A 27711-nucleotide genomic window follows, 5' to 3' on the forward strand; every position below is an offset into this window, starting at 1 on the left:
TTCTTTTTTTTTTTTTAAATATTTTATTTATTTGACAGAAATCACAACTAGGCAGAGAGGCAGGCAGAGAGAGAGGAGGAAGCAGGCTCCCTGCGGAGCAGAGAGGCCGGTGCGGGGCTCGATCCCAGGACCCTGGGATCATGACCTGAGCCTAAGGCAGAGGATTTAACCCGCTGAGCCACCCAGGCGCCCCTCTCCTGAAAATTTCTTAAGGCACAAAAACCAAAATACCTCGTAAATGTTCCTGAGTATATTTTTTGAAGTTCCAACTCAAATGACATCCTCTCCATCAAGACTTTTATCATATAAGTAATAATTATTTCCTCCTTTGTTTACTCAGGATGCTTTGTTAAATCTCTACTTTAGCACTAGTTATATTTTGTTATACAGGTCCCTCATTATACTCAGAGGGTATGTCCAATCCATCCCCAGTGGATGCTTGAAACCTCAGATAGTACCAAACCTTGTAGATACTGTTTTCTCCTATCTACTCATAGCTATGATAAAGTTCAACTTATAAATTAGGCACAGTGAAAGATTCATACCTAATAATAAGATAGAACAATTATAACAGTGTACTGCAATAAAAATGAATATGACAAATATGTGAATATGGTCTTTCTCAAAGTACTTTATTGTACTATATTCCCCCTTCTTTTTGTGATGATGTGAGATGATAAAATGCTTATGTGATGAGAGGGAGTAAGGTGAATGACATAGTTATTGTGATTAGGCTGCTGTTGACCATCTGGTGATCTGTCAGAAGGAGGATCTTCTGCTTCTGGACCATGGTTGACTGCAGGTAACTGCAGAAAGTGAAATCGTACATAAGGAGGGACAAACAGTATTGTATCTCTCCTTGGATTGTGATATCCTTGAGGGCCGGAGCACTCTTACTCATCTCAGTGTCTTATTATAGTGATCTTATTCATAGACATGATATAAAGTGTATATTAGATTAAACTGCATTCAAATAGAGTATGTGACTACTAATGGTTAGTAATACTGAAGTCTCTTCTTAGTCAAAAATCTAAATAGGTATTAGTTTTGTCAGAAATATTACATTGTCAACACCAACCTACCCCCAAATCAAATTAAATTTCGCTTTCATGCTTTACTGTTCAGGATGATTAAGTTTGTTCACCTTCCTTAAGGTGTTTGTACAAAGTATTCCAGGGACTTGTGCAGCCTCCCACCGCCCCCCCCCCCAAAAAAAAAACCCCAAACTTGAGAGAGACAGAGACTGTTCTAGTTTTAACTTTGAGATTGTTCCATAAGCTTATGTATGTGAGCCTTTAAGAGAAAAGGGTATCTTCTGATCCCCTTTAAGAGATCCTCTTAAGAGACATGGACATCTTTTGCCTTGGTTCCAAAGGCCACAATGCCTAGTCTGCAGTTCCCCAGTTTCCCTCATGGCATTCTATCAGAGTGCTGTTGTTTGAGAACCCACAACTACCATTTCTTCTTTTTCTGGTTTCTTAGGTAAAAGTTCAGGTGATTGATTTGAGGTCTTTTTTCTTTTATAAAATAAGTGTGCATACTGTAAATTTTCTTTAAGTACTGCTTTCATTAAGTCTCATAAGTCTTAGTGTTGTGTTTGTTTTGTTTTTGTTTTATCTCAGAATATTTTCTGATTTTGATCTTGATTACTTCTTTGACCCATTGGTTATTGAATGGAATCTAATGTTCAATTTCCACATTTTTGTGAATTTCTCAGATGTCCTGCTGTTTTTTCGTCATTTTTATTTTATTTTATTTTTATTTCCAGTTAGCCAATGTATAGTACATCATTTGTTTTTGATGTAGCATTCAATGTTTTGTTAGTTGCATATAATACCTAGTGCTCCTCACAACACATACCCTCCTTAATATCTGTCACCTGGTTACCGCATCCCCCCACCCTTCTCTTCTGTAATGTTACTGATTTCTAATTTCATTCTTCTGTGTTTGGAGTACATACTTTGTATGATTTGAGTCCTTTTAAGGCTTTTTTATGGCCTAACATATGCCCTATTCTGGATAGCATCTCATGTTCACTTGGAAAATAATGTATGCTCTGCTGTATTTGAGTGGGATATTCTGTGGATGTCTGTTAAGTCTTGTTTGTTTATATTGTTGATCAGATCTTTTTTTCTGCCTACTTTAGTCTGTTGAACCCCTATAATAATTTTTCATTTCATTATTATACTTTTCAATTGCAGAGTTTCTTTTTTAAAAAATTTCTGTCTTTTTATTTATGTTCTATTTTTTGAGGCATTGCTATACTTTCCTTTAGTTCTTTAGATGTGGTTTCCTGTAGTATTTGGACATATTTTAAATCGCTGATTTAAAGTTTTTGTCTTGGGACACTTGGGTGGCTCTGCTTCCGGACCATGGTCTTTTCTGAGTTTGTGCACAGCCCCACACAGGTACATAGCCTTCTAGAGTCCCAGGAATATGTCAGAGCCTTTCAGAGTTATCTATGGATATCTCTTTCCCCAGTTTTTCTTTTTACCTTTTAGTTAGCTAATGGTATACCCTGTTAATGTACTGCCTTAGGCATATGTGATGTTAAACAATTGCCTTTAGTTATTTTCAAGAAATGTCCTCAGAGAAAAGACTTTTTGCACTGGACAGGCTCCATTTTAAATCAAATAAAGACATCCCTGTAAGTGGAGTCTTCCAAGGCACCATCAGATAGTTGAAATAATGATAATTCTCTGGGAATGTGGTTTTTTTTTCTTTTCAGTGTTCATGCAATGTGCTTTTGAAGGCGTTCCAACCCTGTTCGGCCCCATTTGATGACTGTCAGGCTGTTAGTTTTTACCACAGTTGTGGGATGTTGATTTTCAAGGATACTATAGAGCTGGAACGGGGGAGGAAGAATGGAAAGAAGGGCACATTAAAACCCTGCAAAGCTCGTTTTCTTACCAAGATGCAGCTATATTTTTTTTCTTGAATGAACACTGCTTAGATTGCTGCAAGTTTTGAATTAATTTTCAGAGTTCTGGAAAAGTTGATTTTAACAATTTTTTGCTAGTTTTCTTGTTGCTTTTATGGAGGAGAGAATGTTTGGAGATCTTTACTCTGGTGTTTTGGCATCACTTCCATCCTTTCTTTGTTCCTCCTCTGAGAAGTTAACTATCTCTTTCTTTTCTTTTTTTGCCCTCTTTAACTTAAAATACCAGCAGCTATTCCATTTCTTCTGTGACCATCCAACTTCATTTTTCTCAGTCAGTGGACAGGGGTGGTTTTCTGTGTTCTTGACAATTTCTGCTTTTTTCACTTCTGTTTCTCCCAAAAACTGTTAAAGCTCTGAGAACAATTCAGAATTAATAACTCTAAATTATCCACCACATAAAAATGAAAAGGTGACATTGAGTTTGGGGAGAAAAAGTAGTGTCAGTCAAGTAGAATATTATCAGCCAACAAACCAACAGTTTTCTTGGACTTCAAATAAATGACTAAGATAACAGACCATGGAAAAATATAAAATAAATTTTAGAATTTTAGATTTATTTATTTATTTATTTATTTACTTGACAGACGGAGATCACAAGTAGGCTGAGAGGCAGGCAGAGAGAGAGAGAGGAGAAAGCCTCTGCTTTCTCTGCTCAGCAGAGAGCCCGATGTGGGGCTTGATCCCAGGACCCCAGGATCATGACCTGAGCTGAAGGCAGAGGCCTTAACCCACTGAGCCACCCAGGCACCCCAATAAATTTTAGAATTTTAAAAAAGCTTTTTCTGCTATTTGCTTCTATAACTGTTTCTTGTTTTTTATTATTTTGTTCCTTGTCAGGATGCTCGACATGCAGCAGAAGGAGAAATATATACCAAGCTTAATCAAAAAATTGATGAATTTGTTCAGCTTGCTGATTATGACTGGACAATGTCTGAGCCAGATGGAAGAGCTAGTGGTTATTTAATGGATCTTATTAATTTTTTGAGAAGCATCTTTCAAGTGTTCACTCATTTGCCTGTAAGTATAAAAAAATTTCAAAATATTATAATTTTGCTTACTAAAGTATATTTTAGAATTTAATCCTAGTTTGAGGTTTACTTGTTCAAACCATCTTCCTAGCTTGACTATTTTCTTTCCATTCTTGTAAATCCATTTGTGAAGACTTCTAACTTAGCTAGTTGTTTCAAGTTTTAATTTACTTTATTTTTAACCAAAATGACTACAACACTGTTTCAAAACCAAAACAAAACCCTGAAATTCAGTGTAGATTTAAACTGAAATAAACTCTAATAGGAGTAGTTCTCATAAAAGTCCATATAATCAATGACTTTTCCAGTTAGAAAGGCCAATAAAACTGAACAATTGTTCTCTCCTGATATATAATCATAGTGCATCTGCATTTTGAATAATCTATTGATGAAACATTAAAAATATATATGTAAATAGCAGGGACACATGGGTCTGAATAGTCTGGAACACTGGATTCTTCAGATGAGGAATGCAGACTGAAGAGATTATGTTGGGGTGAACATGTTTTCATTAGGTATATTCAAAAATAAGAGAACTACTGTTAAAACATGAGTGGAATAATTTTTATACAAGTAAAATAGAGAAAAAATTTGTTGACCTTTTTATTTCATAATAAGATATAGCTGAACACAAGGGAAACACAAGGGAACACAAGAGAAAAAGCAAACCTGGTTTAAAATAATAAAATGTAGAAAGAAAAGAAAAATAAGATGTAACTGAACACAAAAAGTATTTAATCTATCTGACTGCCTCCAACCATCTCTCCTGTTTAAAAAAAAAAAAAAAGTTATTCTCCTCATTTTTTTACTCTTTCTCCATCGTGAGTTGCTCCAAAGAGCCATTTAGAATAGTTGAAAGCAGGTGTTGCTAAAAAATAAATAGAAGAATTTCCTAAAGGGATTTTAATAGTGGATCTGTGCCAGAGAACTTTTAGAAGCTTACCCAGGGATTATATTACATTCCTAACTGCTATCCTTGTGTTGAAAAAGGGAATCTGTATATATGTTTAATTCTTAGTTCAACTAATTTCTAAAGAAGTGTTTCTCATACAGTATGTATTAAATAATTGTTGAATTAATTTGAATTCATGTTGTCAGTATACATCTCCAGCCAAAAGTAATCTACAAGAATAAACGTATGTGTGTACACACACATACACACAGATATACACATACCATATTTTTATGTTGTAATATGTGTTTCACAGCTTGGCACAATGAGATGGGTAGGAGTTTTGTGCATAATTTGGGTGGAATTAAGAGATTTTATATGTTAGAAATGGCTAGGACAAATACCTCACTTCAAGAAACTAAAATCTGGGAGGAAATCCTGCTTTCTCGTAAGGTTACTACAGTACACCTTATGAGAAAGACAGACTCCTGGCCTAGCTGGACCACTCGTAATCTAGTAATGATATTTTGTTTAGTTTTAGGGGATTCTTCATAAGCCATTTTGGATTTTTATGTCATCTAACAGGAGTTTTTCTGTAAAGGAAATGAACTTTTATAAAATGCAGGCCAACAAATACAACAATAAATAATAGGGTATGATCAAATAAATAGAAAATTACATTTCATAGCTAAGAAAAGAGAAAATGGACCTAACAACAGTATATTCTCATTCATGGAATAAACTAGAAACATAATTCCCAAGCAAAAATATTAAGTTATTGACTATAATAAGTTTTAGCTAGTATTGACAATTATGCTATTGTTTAGTGTATTAATTAGCTGAACACTGAAATTGTATATTGGATATATTTTCTTTTAAGCAAAGAACAAAGACAGTATTATTATTACTATTTTTTTTAAAGATTTTATTTATTTATTTGACAGAGATCACAAGTAGGTGGAGAGGCAGGCAGAGAGAGAGGAGGAAGCAGGCTCCCTGCTGAGCGAGAGCCGGGGATCCCAGAACCCTGGGATCATGACCGGAGCTGAAGGCAGAGGCTTTAACCCACTGAGCCACCCAGGTGCCCCACAAAGACAGTATTATTAAATGTATTATTTTTCTAAGCAGTGTATGTTATATAAGCTATCATTTTAATTTTTTAAATTATTTATTTTTTTTTAAGATTTTGTTTATTTATTTGACAGACAGAGATCACAAGTAGGCAGAGAGGCAGGCAGAGAGAAAGGAGGAAGCAGGTTCCCTGCTGAGCAGAGAGCCCGATGCGGGGGCTCGATCCCAGGACCCTGAGACCATGACCTGAGCCGAAGGCAGAGGCTTAACCCATTGAGCTACCCAGGCATCCCAAGCTATCATTTTTATTTTAATGTTCTTTTGTTGTCTCTTTTCAGAGAGGGAGAGCATGAGGGGTGGAGAGCGAAGGAGAGGGAGAATCCCGACATGGGGCTTGATTTCACAACTCTGCGATCATGGCCTGAGCCAAAATCATATTAACTGATATGAGCCACCCAATCACCCCTATTTCAGTGTTTTAAGCTGCAAATAATTCCTTAGTTTCAGGTTACCTTTGGACCCAGATGGAGGGTGAGGCCAGTTCTAGACTCCTTCAATTCTCAAAGAAGTTTCAGGAGATTATCACATATAGTCCCAAGTCAGTCAGCTTAAGCAGAAGTAGCTATCCCACTTAGATATGAAGAGTTAAGTAGTGGCCATGTTCCCCATCTATCCTAGTTTTGACATTTTTCGGGGTCAATGCAGTGAGTTAGCATCAATGGGATCGGGGAACCAAAGGCCACTCTTGCAAATAGTGCAAGTATTGGTCATTAGTGCAAGTAGTTGTACACCAAAGTTGAATCTGTGGGATAAAGCTGACTCTTTCACAACCCCCCCAACCCTAAAAAGTTCCTAAGACAGAACACTTAGTTTAAAAGGTCCACTCTTGGGGCACCTACGTGGCTCAGTGGGTTAAAGCCTCTGCCCTCGGCTCAGGTCATGTTCCCAGGGTCCTGGGATCGAGCCCCACACTGGGCTCTCTGCTCCCGGGAGCCTGCTTCCCCCTCTCTCTCTGCCTGCCTCTCTGCCTACTTGTGATCTGTCTGTCAAATAAATAAAATCTTTAAAAAAAAAACTTTAATTGTGAAAGATACTCACTTTATAAAGCATATTTAGGTGAATAATTGTAACTTGAGTGTACTGCTTATAATGGCTAACAGATGCTAGTGAAGTCTGATTAATTAGTACATGAAGTAAATATTATTGCATCCCTAAATTAATATTCTTGAAATCAGCAGCTTTTACTCTTTCAGATGTGTAAGTACCCTTTTTTTTCTAGTATTTTTTTTTTGTCTTTACAGTAAAAAATACAACTAAGTCTAGAAGAAATAAAAATTACCTGTTAACTTGTTAATGGATAACCACTGTTAACATTTTGGCATGTATTTTCTTTCATATTTTCAAGTCATTTTCTTCTATACAATTATGAGACTTAATTTAGGTCTAATTTATACATAAGTTCTGTTTTTTTAAAAATAAGATTTTGTATTAGCTAGAAAACTTAAAACTAAAGATATTTTTAAAAGCATTAAAAATTCACTCACCACTTATACATATGTAAATAGAAGAGGTTGTTGAGCAATTTGAAGATACCTATTTATTCTTCATGAAAACTGCCAAATGGAACCCTGTAACATTTTTCTATGAATGTACTAAGACCCAGTGCTGGTCTGCTTCTAGAAAGAACAATGAACATTTCCTTTCTTCATAAATAATAATAATTATATGTTTGTTTCAATAAAAGTATTTTACTGATTTATAACCACTAAAGGGTATGTATAAATGGTAATGACTCTAATTTCTTCATATGTGTGTTTGCAAAGGGGACCCAGTTTATCCAAATTTTATACTAACGAATGATTATCTTTTACAATTGAGGTAAATAGAAGATTATATATTAATGATTCAGTTTGCTGATATTTCTTCCCTTCTCAGAACTCTATTATTTTATTTTTAGCGATAATGTAATTTTCTGTGCTTACATTTGCTATTACTCTAGAGTTGTTAAAGAAACTAATCTTGTTTGTTTAAACTGTAAGCACCAACTTTTCTTCCAAGAAAGATGTTTTCCTTTGCTTTTTTTTCATTCATTTATTTGAGAGAGAGCGCAAGCAAGAGAACAGCAAAGGGAGAGGGAGAAGCAGACTCTCCACCGAGTAGGGAACCTGATATGGGGCTCGATCCAGGACCCTGAGATCATGACCCAAGCTGAAGTCAGCCATTTAACCGAGTCACCCAGGCACCCCTCCTTTGCTTTCAAATATGCTTCACTTTTGGTTTTCTGCATTAAGAGAAGTCTTGTGATGAATAATAAAAAAAAAAGTACACGTGATTTTTAGGAATAATGAGTTTATCTTTGGCATTTTTATTACAGAATAGATGCCTAAAAAGCTGTTTATTAAAAAGAATATCTATTGGGGTGCTTGGGTGGCTGAGTCTGTTAAGCATCTGTCTTCAGCTCAGGTTGTGATCTGGGGTCCTGGGATCAAGCCCTGTGGTGGTGGCTGGTGGCAGACTACCCTCTAAGCACGGAATCTTCTCCCTCTCCCTCAACCCCTCCTCCTGCTTGTGCTCATGCACACGCATGCACTCTCAAATACTCTCTCAAATAAATAAAATCTTTTTAAAAATCAAAGAATATCTATTAATACAATCATTTCTCCCCATATCTTTTATTCCAAGATTAGAGATGCCTTCCTACTGAGAGAAAATGGCTTTAAAATAGTGGTGGGAATTAGTAGTAGAGCCTGTTACACACATTTCTTCTCAGCTGTTCATTCAATGACATCACACTGGTAGCCATAGGTAGGAGTAAATAGACCATGGCAATCAGCAAATTTTATGAATGAAGGCTTTTTCCCCAGAGAATGATTGTTAAACATTTACTAGCATAGCACTAAATATGGCACAGATTTTAAAATCACATTGCCAAAGAAAAATGATTTACTTTTGGCTAACTCAAGAAATAAATCTGAATATATATACAATAAAAAATTAGAGTAAAAATTAGTTTCAAAACAGGGAAATGTCATTTGATCTTTAAATTCTGTATCTATTTCCCTATCTAGTTCCTTTTAAGGTGTTGAAGGGTTTTACCCTTGGCTTAATTTTTTGCTTCCAGGCAAAAGTGTTTTATTGATGGCCTAATTTAGTATCCTTTGTAAATTCTTTATGCTTAGAGCCATAGTTTCCTTCCCTACTAAAAGTATCTAGTGGCACCAGTCTTTAATTTGCATACTTAATTTTCATATATAATTTTGAAACATGCTTTCTTTAAGCGAGAAACAAATATATATTCAATAACAAATGAAGATACATGATTTGGTCAGAAGCAGTATCTAACTTTAAAAGTCATTTTCTCCTCGGGCACCTGGCTGGCTTACTATGTAGAGCATGTGACTCTTGATCTTGGGGTCATGAGTTCAAGTTCCACATTGGGCATAGAGTTTACCTTACAAAAAATTTTTTTTTCTCTCCTTAAACATTTTTTTTGAAGATGCAGCACTGTATTGAAATTTTAAGATTTGGGGTCTGGGCCCGATTCTTCCAATTAACCAGCACTGTGAAAATAGACAAATCATTCAAATTCTGGATTAATTTGTTAATGTCTGTTTTATTTCATAGAGCCTAAAATAAAGCTTGTTTTATTTACTTTTATTCCAATTGCATGTACATAGAAATAAATCAAATAGTCCAGAATAGTTTGGGATGGGAAGGAGCCCCTCCCCTTGGTCTTTCCTCACACCCACTCCCACTCTCCCAGACTGCTGTTTTTCACCATATTTTTTTTAATATTTTATTTATTTATTTGCCAGAGAGAGAGATCACAAGTAGGCAGAGAGGCAGGCAGAGAGAGAGAGAGGGAGAAACAGGCTCCCCGCCGAGCAGATAGTCCGATGCGGGGCTTGATCCCAGGACCCCGAGATCATGACCTGAGCCGAAGGCAGAGGCTTAATCCACTGAGCCACCCAGGCGCCCCTCACCATATGTTTTTATTTCTTCTGGTGGTTACCTTTTTTTTTAAAAATTACTATTATTTTTATTAACATATAATGTATTATTTGCCCTAGGGGTACAGGTCTGTGAATTGTCAGACTTAACACTTTCACAGCATTCACCATATCAGATACCCTCCCCAATGTCCATAACCCAATCACCCTCTCCCTACCTCTCTTCCCCCCAGCAACCCTGTTTGTTTTGTGAGATTAAGAGTCTCTTATGGTTTGTCTCCCTCCCCATCCCATCTTGCCCATCTTGTTTCATTTTTTTCCTTCCCTACCCCCCAAACTCCCCACCCTGCCTCTCAAATTCCTCATATCAGAGAGATCATATGGTAATTGTCTTTCCTGATTGACTTATTTCGCTCAGCATAATATCCTGTAGTTCCATCCACTTCATTGCAAATGGCAAGATTTCATTTATTTTGATGGCTGCATAGTATTCCATTGTTTGTATATACCACATCTTCTTTATTCATTCATTTGTTGGTGGACATCTAGATTCTTTCCATAGTTTGGCTATTGTGGATATTGCTGCTAAAAACATTCAGGTGCACGTGCCCCTTCGGATCACCACATTTGTATCTTTTTTTTTTTTTTTAAAGATTTTATTTTATTTATTTGACAGTGAGAGAGAGAGATCACAAGTAGGCAGAGAGGCAGGCAGAGAGAGAGGAGGAAGCAGGCTCCCTGCTGAGCGGAGAGCCGGATATGGGGCTCGATCCCAGGACCCTGGGATCATGACCTGAGCCGAAGGCAGCGGCCTAATCCACTGAGCCACCCAGGCGCCCCTACATTTGTATCTTTAGGGTAAACACCCCGTAGTGCAATTGCTGGGTCGTAGGGTAGCTCTATTTTCAACTTTTCGAGGAATCTCCATGCTGTTTTCCAGAGTGGCTACACCAGCTTGCATTCCGATGGTTACCTTTAAAAAAATAGAGACTAGTGGGGTGCCTTTAATCAGTGGGTTAAAGCCTCTGCCTTCGGCTCAAGTCATGATCCCAGGGTCCTGGGATTGAGCCCTGCATCGGGCTCTCTGCTCCGCAGGGAGCCTGCTTCCTCCTCTCTCTCTCTCTGCCTGCCTCTCTGCCTACTTGTGATCTCTCTCTGTCAAATGGATAAATGAAATCTTTTAAAAAAAAAAAAAAAGAGAATAGTGATTCCCTACTATGAAAGATAGGCGTGCATAGCAACATCTCCTTTCCCCTATTTCTCCCATTGAGTGTTACATTATGTTTTATTCTATTTATTGTTTCTTTATATAAAATATTTATACTCCTATTTTCTTGTTCCTTCTACTTTAGTCAATATCTTATTCTTTGTAAGACAAAGATATGAGTTTCCCAACCCTTTGCTTTATTAGTTCTTATCTACTGTCTTTTGACAGCTACTTAGGTCTTTATCTCTAATTCGTACCAGTTGCTCTCTAGAATTGCTAGAATTGCTGTGTAGCTGTTAACCTGGCATTTTTCCTTCTCTGCTCTCTGGGTGGGGAACTGTTTCCTGGATTCTGCATGTTTTTATTGCTCCACTGGTTGGTTTTGCTAAACTTTCTCAATAACTTCCTCCTATTTAAATCCTTGCATATCATAGAGTGTCTTCTGTCCTCATGTTTGATAGTTTAGCTGGTTGTATAATTTTAGTTTGACTAGCTTTTTCCCTGACAATTTTTATGGCATGCTCCATTGTATTTTGGCATTCAGGTTTTAGGATATGTTCTTTAATCCTTAATATTCTGAAATGTCATGGGAATGTATGAAAATGTGAGCTTTTTTTATATTCACTTAACTCTTTACTCAGTGACCCCTTTAAAAAATTTTGTGTCCTTATTCAATGCAGGGAAATTCTATTATTTTTTAGATAATTTTGTTCCCTCCATTTCTTCTCCTCTCTTTCCTGGACTCATTTTGTTAGATGTTTGAGTTCCCAGACTGATTCTTTATGTCTTTAATCCTCTCCTTCATTTCATACCTCTTATCTTTTTTTGTTCTATGTTTTGGGAGATTTTCCCGATTTTATTTTTTAGTCCTTCTGTAAAATATTTTGTTAATTCTTAATTTCTTATTAACCACTTCTGTTTTTAAGTGTTCCTTTGTCATAGAGTACTGTTCTTAAAAAAAAAAAAAAAAGGATATATTACCTTTCATATCTTCCTGAATATTAGAGGGTTTTTTTTTTTGTTTGTTTTTTGTTTTTTTGGATAGGTATTTTCAGTTTCTTTAATTATCTATGTTACCCTCAAATAGGTTTCTTTATTTTGCTCATTCTCTTTTGACAAAGAAGGCCTGGAGAACTGGTAGCAGTTTACTACTGTGTAAATACCCTATTTTTTGGTACACTTTTCTCCTAAGTAGGAATTGAGTGGGAGTTCTTTAAGAACTGGGGGTCATTTTGCCTAGGATTCTTCCCCTTAGAGTGAGCAGGTATGGAGCTAACCATGAGATTATGGCCTCCTCTCTTCAGGACCAACTTCATGTATGTGTGACCTTTGCAGTTACATGGGATCTTGAGTTTAGAAGGTTCCTGGATGTGATTTGGTGCTCAGTTATTGTTTTCTTGCAATTCTTAATAATTTTTGAACAAAAGGCCCCACCCACATTTACCTTTTGCACTGAGCTTCATAAATATGATGCTTTCTCTGCCTCTCTTTCTATTATCACTACACCATGCCAGAATGAGCAGAACTTTTTCTCCCTCTTCCTCCTTCCCTCCCTGTTTCATTCTGCCTATAACCAGAAGCCTTCAGCTCTCCCCTAAATGTTCTTTCATTATGGAAATTGCCTGTGCTTTCTAGTTAAGGGATCACTGACGTAGTTGTTCAAGAAATCTTTTAATCATCTTCCCTATTTTTCCATCCCATTTCTCATTTCTGTCCTCTTTCACACCTGCCATCTCTGGACCTCTGATACACAGCTGGCTCTCAGCGCCACTGCAGTTCCCTGTTAGCAAATAATGGGCAGGGTCTTTCTCTTCTCTGTTTCATGTGCTGTCTTCCAGAAATTATTTTCTCTGCTATTAAAAATTTATTCCTTTTTGCAATTCTGTGCTTTTTATTTCATTTGTATCTCAGGGTGAATGTGGAGAAAAAACATTAACTTAGTCTACCATCTTGATTCTGAACAAACTGCTTCCTTCTCTTTGAAGTAAAAGGATTGGATTAGGTCATTTCTAAGGTCCTTATATATAATATTATGTTTCTGAGCATCATTATTTCATACAGATGTAAAGTCCCCTAACATAAATTTATTCTGACACCTTATTTTCTCTTTTAGCCTTACCCTTTTATGTTCTTTATTCTTTGGTTCAAACTTTTTTCTGAGTTAAGTGTATGGGTTTACATGTCCTTTTACTTGACTAAAAATTGTAAAGGAGAATTTTAATAGTCAACTGTACAATCAGAGGTTTTAATCACCCTCTCTTTCATGTGACACCAGAAAGAATAGTATGAAAAATAAATATTGTAGTTTTAAAATCATGGCACAGGCAGCTTTGAATGCACTTTACTGCTTATCTAGTGAAAACATAACCATAATATATGCTTACAAATTAGTTTTCCTCATTTGGATATTAATTTTAAAAATATATAATGGTAATGAATCACATTGATCTATCATACCATCATAAAATGGTATGATGTGAACTATGATGAAAGCATACCAAATCCTATGACTTGCATGGTGTTCATGTTAAATGTTGTTGCCTGACTTTTATTGGAAGTTAAATCTAGAGAGGACTTGTAGATTATTTGGAGTCTAATCCATTCTTCAGAAGAGAGAATTGTCTGGCTAACACAGTTGCCAGCCCCCTGTTTACTAGGGTTAATTAAGATAATCAGGCTGGCTATTCCTCTATTCCTGCTTATAGGTTTTTTTTTTTGTTTTTTTTTTTTTACTCATTGTGTGTTTAGTAAGAAGATAGCTTCCCACACAGAGGGGCACCAGTATGTTATACCAGAGGTTCAGCTGCCACTAATAAATAAATTTAGAATTTTATTGATCTAATAATATAATATGGTTAAATTCATGTTTCAGATAACTATCTTTTTCCTTTAAAAAATAGTGCTTAAATATTATATAGCTTATTATCAGAATTTAAAAAGTAAATAGATAATTTTTTAAAAAATTAAAAGTACTTTCAGGCTATTTTAGTTTAATTTTGTTAATCTTTATTATTTTAAGGAATTAATATTAATTAATTTAATCCCTAATTTTTTAAAGGAGTAAGCTAGTACTATATATTTAGTATGGAACTTCAGTAGGAGCATATATGCATTTAAATTGAGACCAGTGATTTGGTTTTTTTTGCTTTGACTTGTTATTCACTTTTTGGGAAGAAAATATATTTAAGTGATTAATTATAAGACAATTTAACATGCCATCTTTCTTTTAAGCTATTTTCTTTTAAGCTATAGTGGCAGATTATGTGGAAACATAGTGGCTTATCCTTTCTAAGCATCTTCAGAATCATAACAGTTTTTTATTTGTAAAGAAATAGACACTTTAGGGGCACCTAGGTGGCTTTGTCTTTAAGCATCTGCCTTTAAGCGTCCCGGGTCCTGGGATTAAGCCCCACATTGGGCTTCCTGCTCCCTGGGAAGACTGCTTCTCCCTCTCCCACTCCCCCTGCTTGTGTTCCCTCTCTCACTGTGTCTCTCTCTGTCAAATAAATAAATAAAATCTTAAAATAAAATAGACATTTTATTTCTTTTTTTTTTTTTTTTTTTTTTTTTTTTCCCCTCATTTTATTTATTTTTTCAGCGTAACAGTATTCATTCTTTTTGCACAACACCCAGTGCTCCATGCAAAACGTGCCCTCCCCATTACCCACCACCTGTTCCCCCAACCTCCCACCCCTGACCCTTCAAAACCCTCAGGTTGCCCCAACCTCCCACCCCTGACCCTTCAAAACCCTCAGGTTGTTTTTCAGAGTCCATAGTCTCTTATATTTCTTTTTATATTAAAATCATTTGCTGGGGGGCGCACCTGGGTGGCTCAATCGTTAAGTGTCTGTCTTCAGTTCAGGTCATGATCCCGGGTCCTGGGTTCAAGCCCCGCATCAGGCTCTCTGCTTGTCAGGAGGCCTCTTCTCTCTCTCCCTCTCCCACTGCTTGTGTTCCCTCTCTTACTATGTCTCTCTTTGTCAAATAAATAAAATCGTAAAAAATAAAATCATTTGTGGGAAGAGATAATTATTAACAATTCCAATTCCAGTGCTTGGCTCTAGATCTAACTGAATTAAAATTTCCAGAGCTTAGAAATCTGTATTTTTGATTAAAACTTGAGAACAGCTACTCTATAGCAAAGAACCTATGAAAGAGTTGGTGTTTTCTAAATTTGCTGGCTCAGCAGACCTTTACTGACTGCAAAAGTTCTTGGTATTTTAAACTACCTGATTAGGTAGACAGAGTTTAGAGGAGGATTCATCTTATTGGTGTGGATGTAAAAATTAACATATAAATCTCCAAAATAAAATAATGGTCACGTGTATGTTATAAATGAATGACTTTAAATTATAGCAAACACACAGAGCCAGCTTGCTGTTTTATAGTGTATTTTGCTACTTTCAACACTATTTCTGCTGCTACTGGAATACATTTTCTTTTTTTATTTGATTGCCTGGCTGACTTGCTTCCCAGACTAACAGCATTGATCATGTAGCTATGTCGGTAAGTAACTACAAGCCAAAGCTAGCATGTGAATCAGATAATAGTGAACTTCCTGCAGGCTTATTTTTCTCTGCTTAGTTACCTATAGTAAATCCTAATTGGGCAATATTTTTTATATGATTGTAGTTTTGAAGAAACCTACATTTGAAGGTAATAATCCTTACTTTAGTGGAGCAGTCAGAAGGATTCTCTGGGACTTGATTGTGAAAAAGTTAGTATTATGATGTATCTGTGGTGAGTGTAGTGCTTTGAGAAACCTCTCTGGTCACCTCCATGCATGACATGGCACAACCTGTAGATATTTTCCTCATCTGTAAAATAAGGGTCAATAAGAGTATATGACCTATAGAATCTTGTGAAGGTTAAATGAGATAGTATACATAAAATACTTAGAAAAGTGTCTGGCATATAATAAACCCTCAAAAATATTAGTTATTATTATTACTTGCTTTTAAGACTATTTATGCTTTCCCTGAGTGCCTTTTCTTTACGGATCTGAACCTAAACTCTGCTTGTAGAAATCCACCTCATTGCATAACCCAGTATGATTCATGACCTAACGCAGATTTTTCTTTTTCACTCCAAACCCTGTACTGCTCTCTGGAATTGCCTTAGCTTTTACCTTTTTTTCATGGCTTCATCATGTTTTGCATTTTACTGTGTTTGTTGCTCCATTCCAGCTCCAGTTGTAAGCTCTTGAAGACCAGAATAAGAACTCAAATATTTTCCGAATGTGCAGTATTACAAGTTCTTACCTTAAAAAAATCTCATCTAGCATTTGAAATTTAAATGTTACTAACCTTTCTGTTCCTATTACTGAAATTCAGATTTTTGTTATTATAATTGTTTTCTAATTAGCCTCTGCCAGTAATGTCTCCTCATTTCAGTTCATCATACATACCAGCGCCAGATTATCCTTTGTAAGGCACAGTCAGATCATATTTCCCTTTTGAAAACCTTCAGTCTCTTGTTCCTCTAAAGTGAAAATTTCGCAGGCTAATGAAAAGAAATTATCTCAACCTCTTTGCAGATACATTTCTGACCATTTTTCAACATGGGCATTTTAAGTGGAAAATTCATTGTGTTCTGGATCTCTTATTTTTTACCTTGGCTTCAAAAATCCTGACTCTCTTCCAAAAGCATCTTTAATGCTACCTCTTCATGAAATATTTGCTAATTCCACTTAACCATATGTGGATACTTTGTCCACTTTTACAGTACTGTTTATATTTTGTCGAATACTATAGCTGTTTGAAGACTTGCCTTCTTTCCGCTGTTAGAATTTAATCCCTTTATGTCAGAAACTATTATCTACTCATTGTGTCTTCTGTAGCACCTAAACAATATTTTATACAGAAGAACTGCTTGATAAGTATTTTTTAAGTGAACATAAGAGCAATGGTAAAGAAATAGACTATTACAAAAGTCTTTTATTTTATGGGTAGAGAGCTTAAAAAATATACTGCACAAATCAGAATTTTTTTTTAAAGATTTTATTTATTTGACAGAGAGAGAGATCACAATTAGTCAGAGAGGCAGGCAGAGAGAGAGAGAGAGAGAGAAGCGGGCTCCCCACCGAGCAGAGAGCCCGATGCAGGGCTCGATCCCAGGACCCTGAGATCATGACCTGAGCCGAAGGCAGAGGCTTAATCCACTGAGCCACTCAGGCGCCCCACAAATCAGAATTTTTAAATCAAATTTACTTGTAAAGTAGAGAATATTTCCTAGTTTTGAAGAGAAAGTTTGTAGTCTTATTCACAGGCAAAAATTTGGGAAATGCATGAAAATTATTTAGTAAAGGTGGCATCAGTACCATTTAGAATATTTGTATGTTTACTCTTTCCTTGCACATCTCCTTGCACATCTCCATGAAAGAATGACATAATAATTCAAACTACAACTCTCTTCACATGTATAAATTAAGTGGTGATTTAAACACAATAAAAGACCTGACAGCACCAAAATAACCTTTGTGAATTCCCAGCACTAAGGCCAAATACTTTGTCTCATTGAAGAGACACACCCTCAGTCTCTCCCTTCAACTCTTTGTTCATTTGCTGTAGTAATTTTTAAGTATTCAGTTAAGCTTGCTAACAGGTTTCCTACAGATAAATCATATATCTATTCAAAATACAGAGGTCATGTTCAGAAGTGATACTAATTGTGCTGTCTAAAAAAACCCCTCAAATTGTTTCTTGTTCTCTATTTATAAAGGCAGGGATAGATTTGGGAATCAATTTTGTATAAATTAGCATGAGAAATTTTAAAAGCTTTGGCACTTGAATGTTCAGTGTTTTGAAAAAGCTATATGAGATAGTTCTTTCTCTGGCAATAAATGAAGTATTTCTACTGATATTTTTGATACCTATTTCCATACTTTATAAAAAGTTAATTCCAAGTACACAAAAATCAACAAGAACAAACCATTGACAGTATATCAGTGCATTGGAGAGAAGTAAAGAACTTTGAGAGAGAATGTAAATGAAAAAGTTGAAAATAGTTGAATTTATATTTTTTCTTAATCTTTTTTTAATATGTATTTTTTTAAGTAAGCTCTACACCCAACATGGGATTTGAACTCATGACTCTGAGATTGAGAGTTACACATTCCACTGACTGAGCCAAGCAGTCACCCCTATATTTTTCTTAAGCTTTTTGTTAATGTATTTAAACAGTTAAGTGATTTTCACTACTGTAAGTTAATTGCAAAAAAAAAAAAGAATGTTGCTTTTTAGTTGGAAATAAATATGGTGGAATTTTATAACTTTAGTCCTTTTAAGTATTTATTAAGTTGATGCTGACTAATCTTAGAGATTTACTTGCATTAAGTTGTAAGTCTTACGTGTGTATGTAGCATAGCACACTTTAATATTTCCCACTGTCAAAGGTTGATTGAGACCATAATTGGAAGAAGTAGTTAGTAACAGAAGTCTTCTTTTAGTTTAGAAGGAAACAGCATGAGAGATTTAGTAGAAAGCTAGTGGATTAGGAGAGAACTCTAAGACCTGATGAATAAGTAACAGATCAGGGAGAGATATAAATGGAAATAATTACAATGGATTTTTATCAGTCCTTGGACTATATGTATACATATGTACATGCATACATATGCACACTTAAAAATATCCTGTAACTTTACTTTTTAACAGCTATCAATGAAATAGATCATTGGCACTGCGTTTATGAGCAAAGTGCCATTCTGAAACAGGAAGAGACAGTATCACAAACAAATGGAAATGCGATATCTGGCAGTTTTACTAGCAGGTAGCAACAGAGAATTCATGTTTACAAAGTTAATTGAGTTTTTGCAGGTAGGAATGGTAAAGTTCTAGGAATGCAAGTGGTATCTTCCCCTTAACCTGTATGCCACAATGGAAACAAAATATAAAAGATAATTGCCCCCCCAAAGTTAAATGGACAAAAGTTGAAATTGGGGAAGAAGGAAAGGGACTAAAATATGTGGATAAGAGATTGTTCTAGTTTGAATTATGTATTATTGTGAGCAGATAAAGACAGCAAAAAAGGAAATCAGATCCCCTGAAGAGAAAGATGGGAGATTGTCGGGAAAGATAGAGCTGGAAATTTCCTGTCCAAGTCCCTATCCAGTGATGCCGAAGAGCCTGGTTTTCTCTTTTTCTTCCCTGTATGGAGCTTAACAGGAATGGAAAAGAGTGAGGGTAGAGCTCATGGGAGAGGTGGCACAGCCTTGGTGCATTTATATTTACAGTATGTTTGCAGGTCAGAGATAACAAAATTCAGCAGGCCAAGGTGCTGATATATATTTATAAAAAACTTATGTAAGGTGCTATAATATGAAAGCTAAGGAGATTGGACTTTGGAATATCCCACCAAAGGAGCATGTTCAGACAAATATCACATATAGGGAGTGAATTCAGAAGATGAGCAACATTTTAATCCCTTCCTTTTCTTTCATTCAGGAGACTTTAGGCATTGTAGGAAAGTCGTCATGTTCTTTCAGATCTTTTACTTATGAAAATCAGTGTGTTAAATGGTAGCACTGAGGTTAAAAGCCTTTGTCAATTCTTTGGAGACAAGAAGGGAGCAGTTGGCAAAGACCTACTATAGATGTCTGTAAGGACTTACTCTTCACTCTCAGAGTATTGTTGAATGTCATTTGCAAATTGTCTCTAGGAAAAAGAATAGTAATTCAATAACTTGCCTTGAGCACTCCCTCCTACTTTGTATAGGTTGCATCTTGTTTTAATATATATCCTCCCTCCACTTGATACATTTCCCTTATTCTTTTAAAAATCTCATTTCTCAACTGGAAGTGAATCTAAATGTTCTCAACTGGAAGTGAATCTAGAAGTATCTACCCCAATCCCATTCCCACAGTCTAAGACAGCCCCATGAAATTACTTGTTCAGAAGGCCCTTGACATTCTGGGTGAGTATACCCCAAAACTTTGAGCACTTTCAAATTTGAAAATACTGCTGTGCCATGTAATTTCTTTCAGAAAATGCTATGAAATATAACTGAAAAGTGTAGACCTTAACAAGAGTTATTTTATCCATGTCAACTAACAGAAGATAGCAAAGCCACTTTGAGTTGGGAGATTGGGACTGTGCATTCAGGCTCTTGAGTGATACCCGGTGATACCCATTTCACAGAGTATGTTATGCGGATGCTTGCCAGAGCAGATGAAGCCCTACTTGTACTGGACTCTGAGATTTTTAAAAGGTCAAAATCTAAATTTAAATCCTTGAATGACAGAGGTCTGCACTGCATTATACTTGTATGTATATGGCTGAATTTATGATATGTCAGCTTTTTAGCTACATATATTAATAAGAGTTGGCTCAAGTGACATTTATCCATTTCACTAGTGATCATGTGGAAACTACTTATATTGTCTAGCATTTTAGTAATTCTGGCAAATTCTTTGTAAATTTTAAATTGTACCAGAATTGCAAACTCTGGTACATTTTATGATTAAATAGCCCTGATACTCTGATCCGGTTGCTTATGTAAAGAAATGAGGATATGACCTTGCTGTTACAGAGCTGTTGCTTTTAGAACAGTTTCTGGGATGCTTCAGTTTTTTGCTCTTAAGTCTGTGACTTAGCCGTAGTACTGAGTCACCACAGGGAAAATTACAGCTCATTTTTTTCTTTTTTAAAAGATTTTATTTATTTATTTGATAGAGAAAGAGAGATCACAAGTAGGCAGAGAGGCAGGCAGAGAAGAGGGGGAAAACTAGATGGGAGGCTTAATCCCAGGACCCTGAGATCAGGACCTGAACCGAAGGTAGAGGCCCAACCCACTGAGCCACCCAGGCGCCCCTACAGCTCATCTTTAACTTCCCTTGCTTTTCTTACAATTGCCAAGTGAAAAGAGTTATAGAGTCTTAACATTTTATTGCTTTGTTACTTAAACATATGCCTAGCTGCCCAATTTGCTATTATCAAGTAGATTTAAGAGTTAGAAATAATCCCTGTCAGCTCCCAAGAAGAGCTTCCCTCTTCTTGCCAGTCTGGGCAAAAGTGCATGCAGCTTTCACCATTTGTGTCTTGAGTTCTGATACTATCAATTGCTTGGAAGCAATTTTTATTGCTTTTATTGGTCTGCTTCTCCTTGTGTTTTCTTTCTACCTATTAAAGGTAGAATGATAAAATAGCATGGAGCTGCCATGACATCAACAGTGATACTTGCAGAAAGCTGAAATCCTGAATATTAAAGTCTGGATAGAAGTTCAGATAAAAAAGATTTAAAAAAAAAAAATAAAAAGGCCGCCAAAATTTGATGAGCCCAGTGGTTGGGATAAGGACGTTCTGAGTGAAAGAGAAATTGCCATGTATTGCAACCATCCTAAATTTTTCCCAGTTTGGAGAAATTCCGCCCTCCCCCAACTTCAAGATAATTGTGTTCTATTTAATCTGTGTGTGTGTGTGTGTGTGTGTGTGTGTGTCCCCAAGAGTATGCATTTATGTTACTGTCTCATATCCCTTATGATTGGGAATTGTTAGGAGAAAAGCCTGAAAAGGGAGAATGTGAATTCATACTTCATTGTGGGGATTATGGTTAATTGATATGGTAACCACCTCTCTTGGGGCTAAAGCTACTTTAGGTGGGAACAGAAAGAGTATGAGAAAAAAAAAAAAAATGAGAAAAAAAAAAAAAAAAGAAAGAGTATGAGAGGAATATAGAAGTGTAAAAAAAGTATTTTAGAGAATGTTGGAAGTGTTTAGAGTTGAGTAAATTTTAATAAACCTGTGAGTGTTTTTGGCATAATTTCAAAAATCTGTCTTCAAGATAGTGTTAAAGTTATTATTAAAATTGACTGAAGGAATTCATCTTGATAATTTAACCTTTATAACTCATCCATTCTGTATGATTGGGAATCTGAGACATGTCCTTGTTATATAGGTCAGTGCTATAGCAATCTGCCTATTTTACTAGATAGAAGAATCTTTGTGCATTTGTGAAGTCATCTTGGGGAAATTTTCATGTTTTATATTAATGTTTTAGATGTTTTTTCCTGATTTATTTAAGTGTTCTTTACATAAGAGCTGGATGTAGTTTTTACATAATAAAACTTTAGATGAGTGGTTTTTATTTAAAATAGAAGGAAGAATAATTTCTTGAGTTAAAATACCTACTTATCAACGAGGCATCTTTTTTCATATTCCAATTAGGAATTTATTTCTAATTTTAGTGTTTACTTCACATTTGATGAAAGACCTCACTCTTTTTAGTCTGTCTGTCTTAAGAAAAGGCTATATACCTTGTGGGTCTTTAGGACACTGACCAATTCATCAGTGCTTCCCTTTTTCTTTTGCGTTTCCTCTGAAAAGACTATTTCATAGTCTCAAGTGAAATTTATGCAGCAAACTGAGAGACAGTGAGTTTGAATAATATGATGATATTTTACTGCTTTAAGTTACTTAAAAATTAATAACCTAAATAATTGTAAAATACCATACAGAATCAGAAATAATAAGTTTTCTTGTTAGTATTAGATTTAATATCCAAATAGACTGTGATTTTATTTCAGTTTTCCAGATTTTTTGGACAAGAATTGCATAACCTTTTAAAACAAAACCTGTTGTCAATTTAAAGAATAATAAATGCAATGCACAATATTTCTGAGTCTATATATTTCTTTTTACTTAAATAAAAAAAAGTAGTTTATTGTGCAAAGTTAGCCTTTTGTTGGAATATAAAAAAAGTAAAATGGATTCTCCTGGGATCATTAAGGAAGGGAGACCAGTACAGAAAGAATGGTTGTGATTTCAAGAGCACATTTTTATGTTAAATGTAGTTGAGAATGAAAGCAGCATTGAAAAATGCTTTCAAATAATTACTGTTGAAATCAAACCTTTCTTTTTTTATTAGATCTTTGAAATAAGAGAATGGTGAGACAGAAATGAAAACTTCAAATGAAAATTTAAATGTATCAAATTAGTTTTTAAGTATTCTACATTTCTCCTATTATTAGAGTAGATCTATCAAAACATTACTCAAAACAGTTTTGAGCCATAATCTAATAAAATCTGTTGTATTTTTGTTGTCATTTTGTGGTGTTTCAAAGGAAAGAGGGAGTATCTTTAGTCTAATCTGTAATAGTAAATTATTTTAGAATTTGGCTTGACATACAAACAGATGTGTTTTCTTGATTTCCTTTTAAACTGAGGGTTGGTGGTTTGTGGTTTATTGTTCCTGTGATTGGCATTAAAAGCCTTATTTCACAGCTTGCAGTGAGGGACTATTGGGTAAAGAGTGGCTGTGTTCCACAAACTAAATTCAAAAAGTGTCAATCAAGGTCTCACATAGGTTGCTAAGAGAATGAGTTTTCTTACTGATTTCACCAAATGTCGCCTCATGCTGTCTTTGATTGGCACAGCCTGGCAGGGAGGATGGATGAATCTGTCACCGACTGGTTAATTGTGTTGCTGGTCTTAGTCTGACATCAGGTCTTTGACTCTTAAGTGGCTCAATACAAAACAAATTAGCAGATTGTAGTCATATTTCTCATTCTATATGCTTTGACTTTGTTGAATGCAGTCCATAAATCATATTGACTGACACACAAGTAAATGATGAAAGCTGCTTTTGAGACATGGATCTAGAAAGCAGCGCTGTGAAGGTGCCATGGAAGGATGCATATGGTTGACCCTTTGGGAATTTCCTAGGAGCCAAATGTCTCCTTACCACAATTGTTCTTAGAAGAAAAGCTTTTGGGTAATGCAAAAAGGATCTAATATGTCAGCAGATTCTCTTTTACAAGTTCCTTTGAAATCTAAGAAGTTTGTCTAAGGATTTTCTCTCTTTGCAAGTTGTTTTTCAGCAAAATGTTAGAGGAGGGTAAAAAAGTAGTTACCTTTAAAAGTTTGGCAGGTGTTTTTATTTATTTATTGAACTTTGTGTTAAAGAGAAGGAAAATGTTAATAGTAGTTGCAATTAATTTTTCAGATGAGGGCTGCAGAAATTTCTAGGTGCTTGAAATTTCTTAATTATTTGTTTTGTTTGTTAAAATAGATAATTGCAAACGTACTTAGATTATTTGTGTTCTAGAAAATGATATTATTAGGAGTGTCCACAGTATTAGCAATAAAAATGTTCAGAAAGGGGTCTTTTGGTTATACCAAAGTGTACCAAGGGCTCCAGGAGTCAGAAATGAATTGCCAAAGGTTATTTTTTGGGTGTGCAAGTATTTGGAACATTAAACGTTTTCTCTCTAAATGCAAGTGATAGATGGATTTAAGGATATTTGTGCACGTTTTATAGTTAGAAAATAAACATGTTAAAAATGTATTGTCTTACAGAATATAACTTTTTAAATATTTAAAGAATCCAGACCTTTGATACCAATGACTTTATTTCATTTGAAGATTTATAAAATATTTTACAAATATTTTAATCTTATATCTTTGAGAACAATAAGTCTGTATTTAACATGCATAATCAGAAGAAATTTGGTATTAAGGTTTTATTATTACATATGTTGTTTAAACAAAAAGCTAAAAAATTCGCATGGACACACATGTGTGTGTACGTGCGTATGTGTTTATATTACCTATTTCCACCAAGTTTATGGAATAGCCTGTATTTCTGTACTCTTACCATCATTTTTCGCTCCAGTACTACTATTATATTGTGATTTGTAGCGTTTGAACCCATGTTGAATTTTAAAGGTCACCTTAAAATTATACCACTTACATTGTGCAGTGTGTTTACTAATGAAATGAATATAATAGTAATTTTAAGGAGCAATTTATTAATCTGTTTTGTGGTTGGTGTATTATTACCAGGGCAGCATAAGTAGGACATGGAGCTGATTGGATAGGGAAGTACATGAAGCTAAAATGCAGTAGTTGTTCCATTAGGTCAAAATTACATTTCCATTAAGTATTCTCAAGCCTATTATATTGTAATTAAATTACATGCCATTGATTTCTCCTTTTTCTATGTTTTTGTCCCCCTCCCATTCATATTGATATTATGGTGCTTGGGGAATGGAGCTGCATGTCTCCCAGACTAATTCCTTTTGGGTGTGAGGGATCTTGAAGCATGCTGGGTTTTGCATTGTTTGTTACATTCTTTTTTGGCAGTTCATCAGTATCTGTCAAATATATTGTTTGCACTGGCTTTTATCTCTAAAGTTCTTGATTAAGAAATTGAGATTCCTTGGGGCGCCTGGGTGGCTCAGTGGTTGACGCCGCTGCCTTCGGCTCAGGTCATGATCTCAGGGTCCTGGGATCGAGTCCCGCATCGGGCTCTCTGCTCAGCAGCGAGCCTGCTTCCCTCTCTCTCTGCCTGCCTCTCTGCCTGCCTCTCCGCCTACTTGTGATCTCTCTCTGTCGAATAAGTAAATAAAAAATCTTTAAAAAAAAAAAAAAAAAAAAAAAAAAAAGAAATTGAGATTCCATTTCAGATACAGTTTTTCACTGCTGAGGTCTAAATGCTAAAGACATTCAAAAAAGCGGCTTCGTTTCTAGTCTGATTTTAAATGTGTAGTTTAATGAACAAATGTTCTAATAAACATCTAAAAAACATATTTATGTTTTTCTTCTAATAGATCAACTCTGTAAACATTTCTGACCAATTTAGTGAAACATTTATGTTTAGGAGGTTTTTTTCATGACTTTGTAGCTCTATTGGCCTTTGTGAAAGTAATAAAAAAACATAATTATCAGATAGCACTGAGTACATATTTATTAAGCAAATGAAGCAAAACATGATGCATTTTCCAAAAGTCATAATTTCTGACCATTTTCAAAGATGTTTGAGTCCTATCACAGGAGTCAGTCCATCACCAAATCACATGATTGTGGTTGAAGAGAGCAAAAGTAGGAGCAATATTACATGGGAACCTATACATGAAAGAGTCTTTATAGTATTTTAAACTTTTAATTGGGATACAAAATATGTTTAAAGAAACAGTTTATACTAAAAGTGACATTGTAATTTGTAGGCTGAACATGAAAACTTAAAATTTTTATCATCTTTAAGAAATTATAGCCTCAAGGCTATCAGTGAAAATTTATGTAGTTTTTAGGAGCTTATGATAGTAGAAAATATTTTATAATAATATGTAGTGAAAAAAAGCCCCAAGTATTTATAATTTATTTAACCACATACTTCTAAATTACTGGGTGATTTAAAAACTAAGTGTAGATCTGTAGATGATTTTGAAATCATATTAGTAGGCAAGCCCCCCCCAGCTAATTGAAGCTATGCTACAAACTGATGTTCTGATTAGAAGACTTACGACTCAAAGTATATTTTTAATTTTAGGTACAGTTTAAATAAAAAAATGTTTATTAACTTCCTTTATTCTGGCTTGGTTAATTATACAAAGCAGAGCTTAAAGAACATTACTGAATAAAATGTTCTGTCAGTATAATTATTTTGTCATGAATGCCATATTTTAATGTGCATTTTTAAAAATACTTGAGACATTTCAAGAGATCTAATAATAATATCATGGGTTTTTTACTTGTCTTTTAATTTTCCTGGGTGAAGTTAGAACTTTAATGATATTTATGTCCTGAGAAGGACAAGTAAACAAAAATATTAATTTTAATTCTAACACTAAAATGCATAGCTGCTTAGAAAGAGAAAGACCAGTAATCACTGTTGTACCCCCAGAAAGGCAGCAAAAAGAATGTCAGATATATAATTTTTCTGATACTTTATGGTATATTTCCGTGTTTGCTTATATGTTTATTTATATTTTGGTTTTAATATTTGTTTTAAACAGGGGAAAGTTGCCCAGACTGCTTGCATGTCAGCCTGCCAGCATCTGTCAACATCCTTAATGCAGATGCTATTGGACAGTGAGTTAAAACAGATAAGCATGGGAGCTGTTCAGCAGTTTAACTTAGATGTCATACAGTGTGAATGTAAGTACCTTATTGGTTAAATCTCATGCATTTCTGGAATCTATATTTAAATTATATGGAAAAAATTGTATATAAAAGGATGGTTCAGGATAAGAAGGAAAAGGCCTGAATCTGAAATTTTCAGCAGCCTTTGAAGCAACTTCTTTCCAGGAAGATAAAACTATCTCAGCTTCAGTTTGGGGCCTTAGAGCTCTAGAAGCACTACATGACAATACAGGCTGGGATAATTGAAAAGATGATTCATTTTTCTCCTTATTCCTTTTTCTGGTCATTCTTGCCAGGACACTCCTAACATTGGTCATCAATGAATGAACTCATTCTAAGTTTGTCATTCTTACTTTGTGGATAGGTAGCTTTTTAGATATTTGCTGCAGGGATAATCTTAGGGCCCTGAATTCCAAATGAAGCTTCTTTTCTATTCTGAATTTTTGGTCCTCATTCCCCCTAAATTTCTTAAGCCTTTACCTTTGCCATTGTTTTTCACTGTTTTCTTTAGGTAAGAGATGGGCAGATTCTGTAATCTCATGTTGTTGTTAGCCGGTCTGCTTCAAAACTGGATATGCTATTTGGCTATTAGCTTTGTAATATATATTTCTGGATGTGGGTTTTATCACCCTTAAGGTATAATTCTTTAAATAAAGAATGTAAGTATACAAAGTAATTTTCAAACATAGCTTTCAAATGAATGCTGCACTGATTAAATGATGAAAATCCCTGATTGACAATTCAGTCAGGCAGCACTATTGATAA

General features: G+C 35.1%; 1 protein-coding gene across 2 annotated transcripts in view; it reads left to right on the plus strand.

Annotated features, from left to right (window-relative positions):
• EXOC6 (exocyst complex component 6) overlaps positions 1-27711 on the plus strand; it is a 216824-nt gene that overhangs the window by 134072 nt on the left and 55041 nt on the right. For both annotated transcript variants that reach the window (XM_046027815.1, XM_046027816.1), the window contains exons 18-19: positions 3779-3958; positions 26820-26961. In XM_046027815.1, the coding sequence (XP_045883771.1) occupies positions 3779-3958; positions 26820-26961 (322 nt within the window). The remainder of the gene's footprint in view (positions 1-3778; positions 3959-26819; positions 26962-27711) is intronic.

Source organism: Meles meles, chromosome 13, assembly GCF_922984935.1.
Source record: "Meles meles chromosome 13, mMelMel3.1 paternal haplotype, whole genome shotgun sequence".
Classification (NCBI taxonomy): domain Eukaryota; kingdom Metazoa; phylum Chordata; class Mammalia; order Carnivora; family Mustelidae; genus Meles; species Meles meles.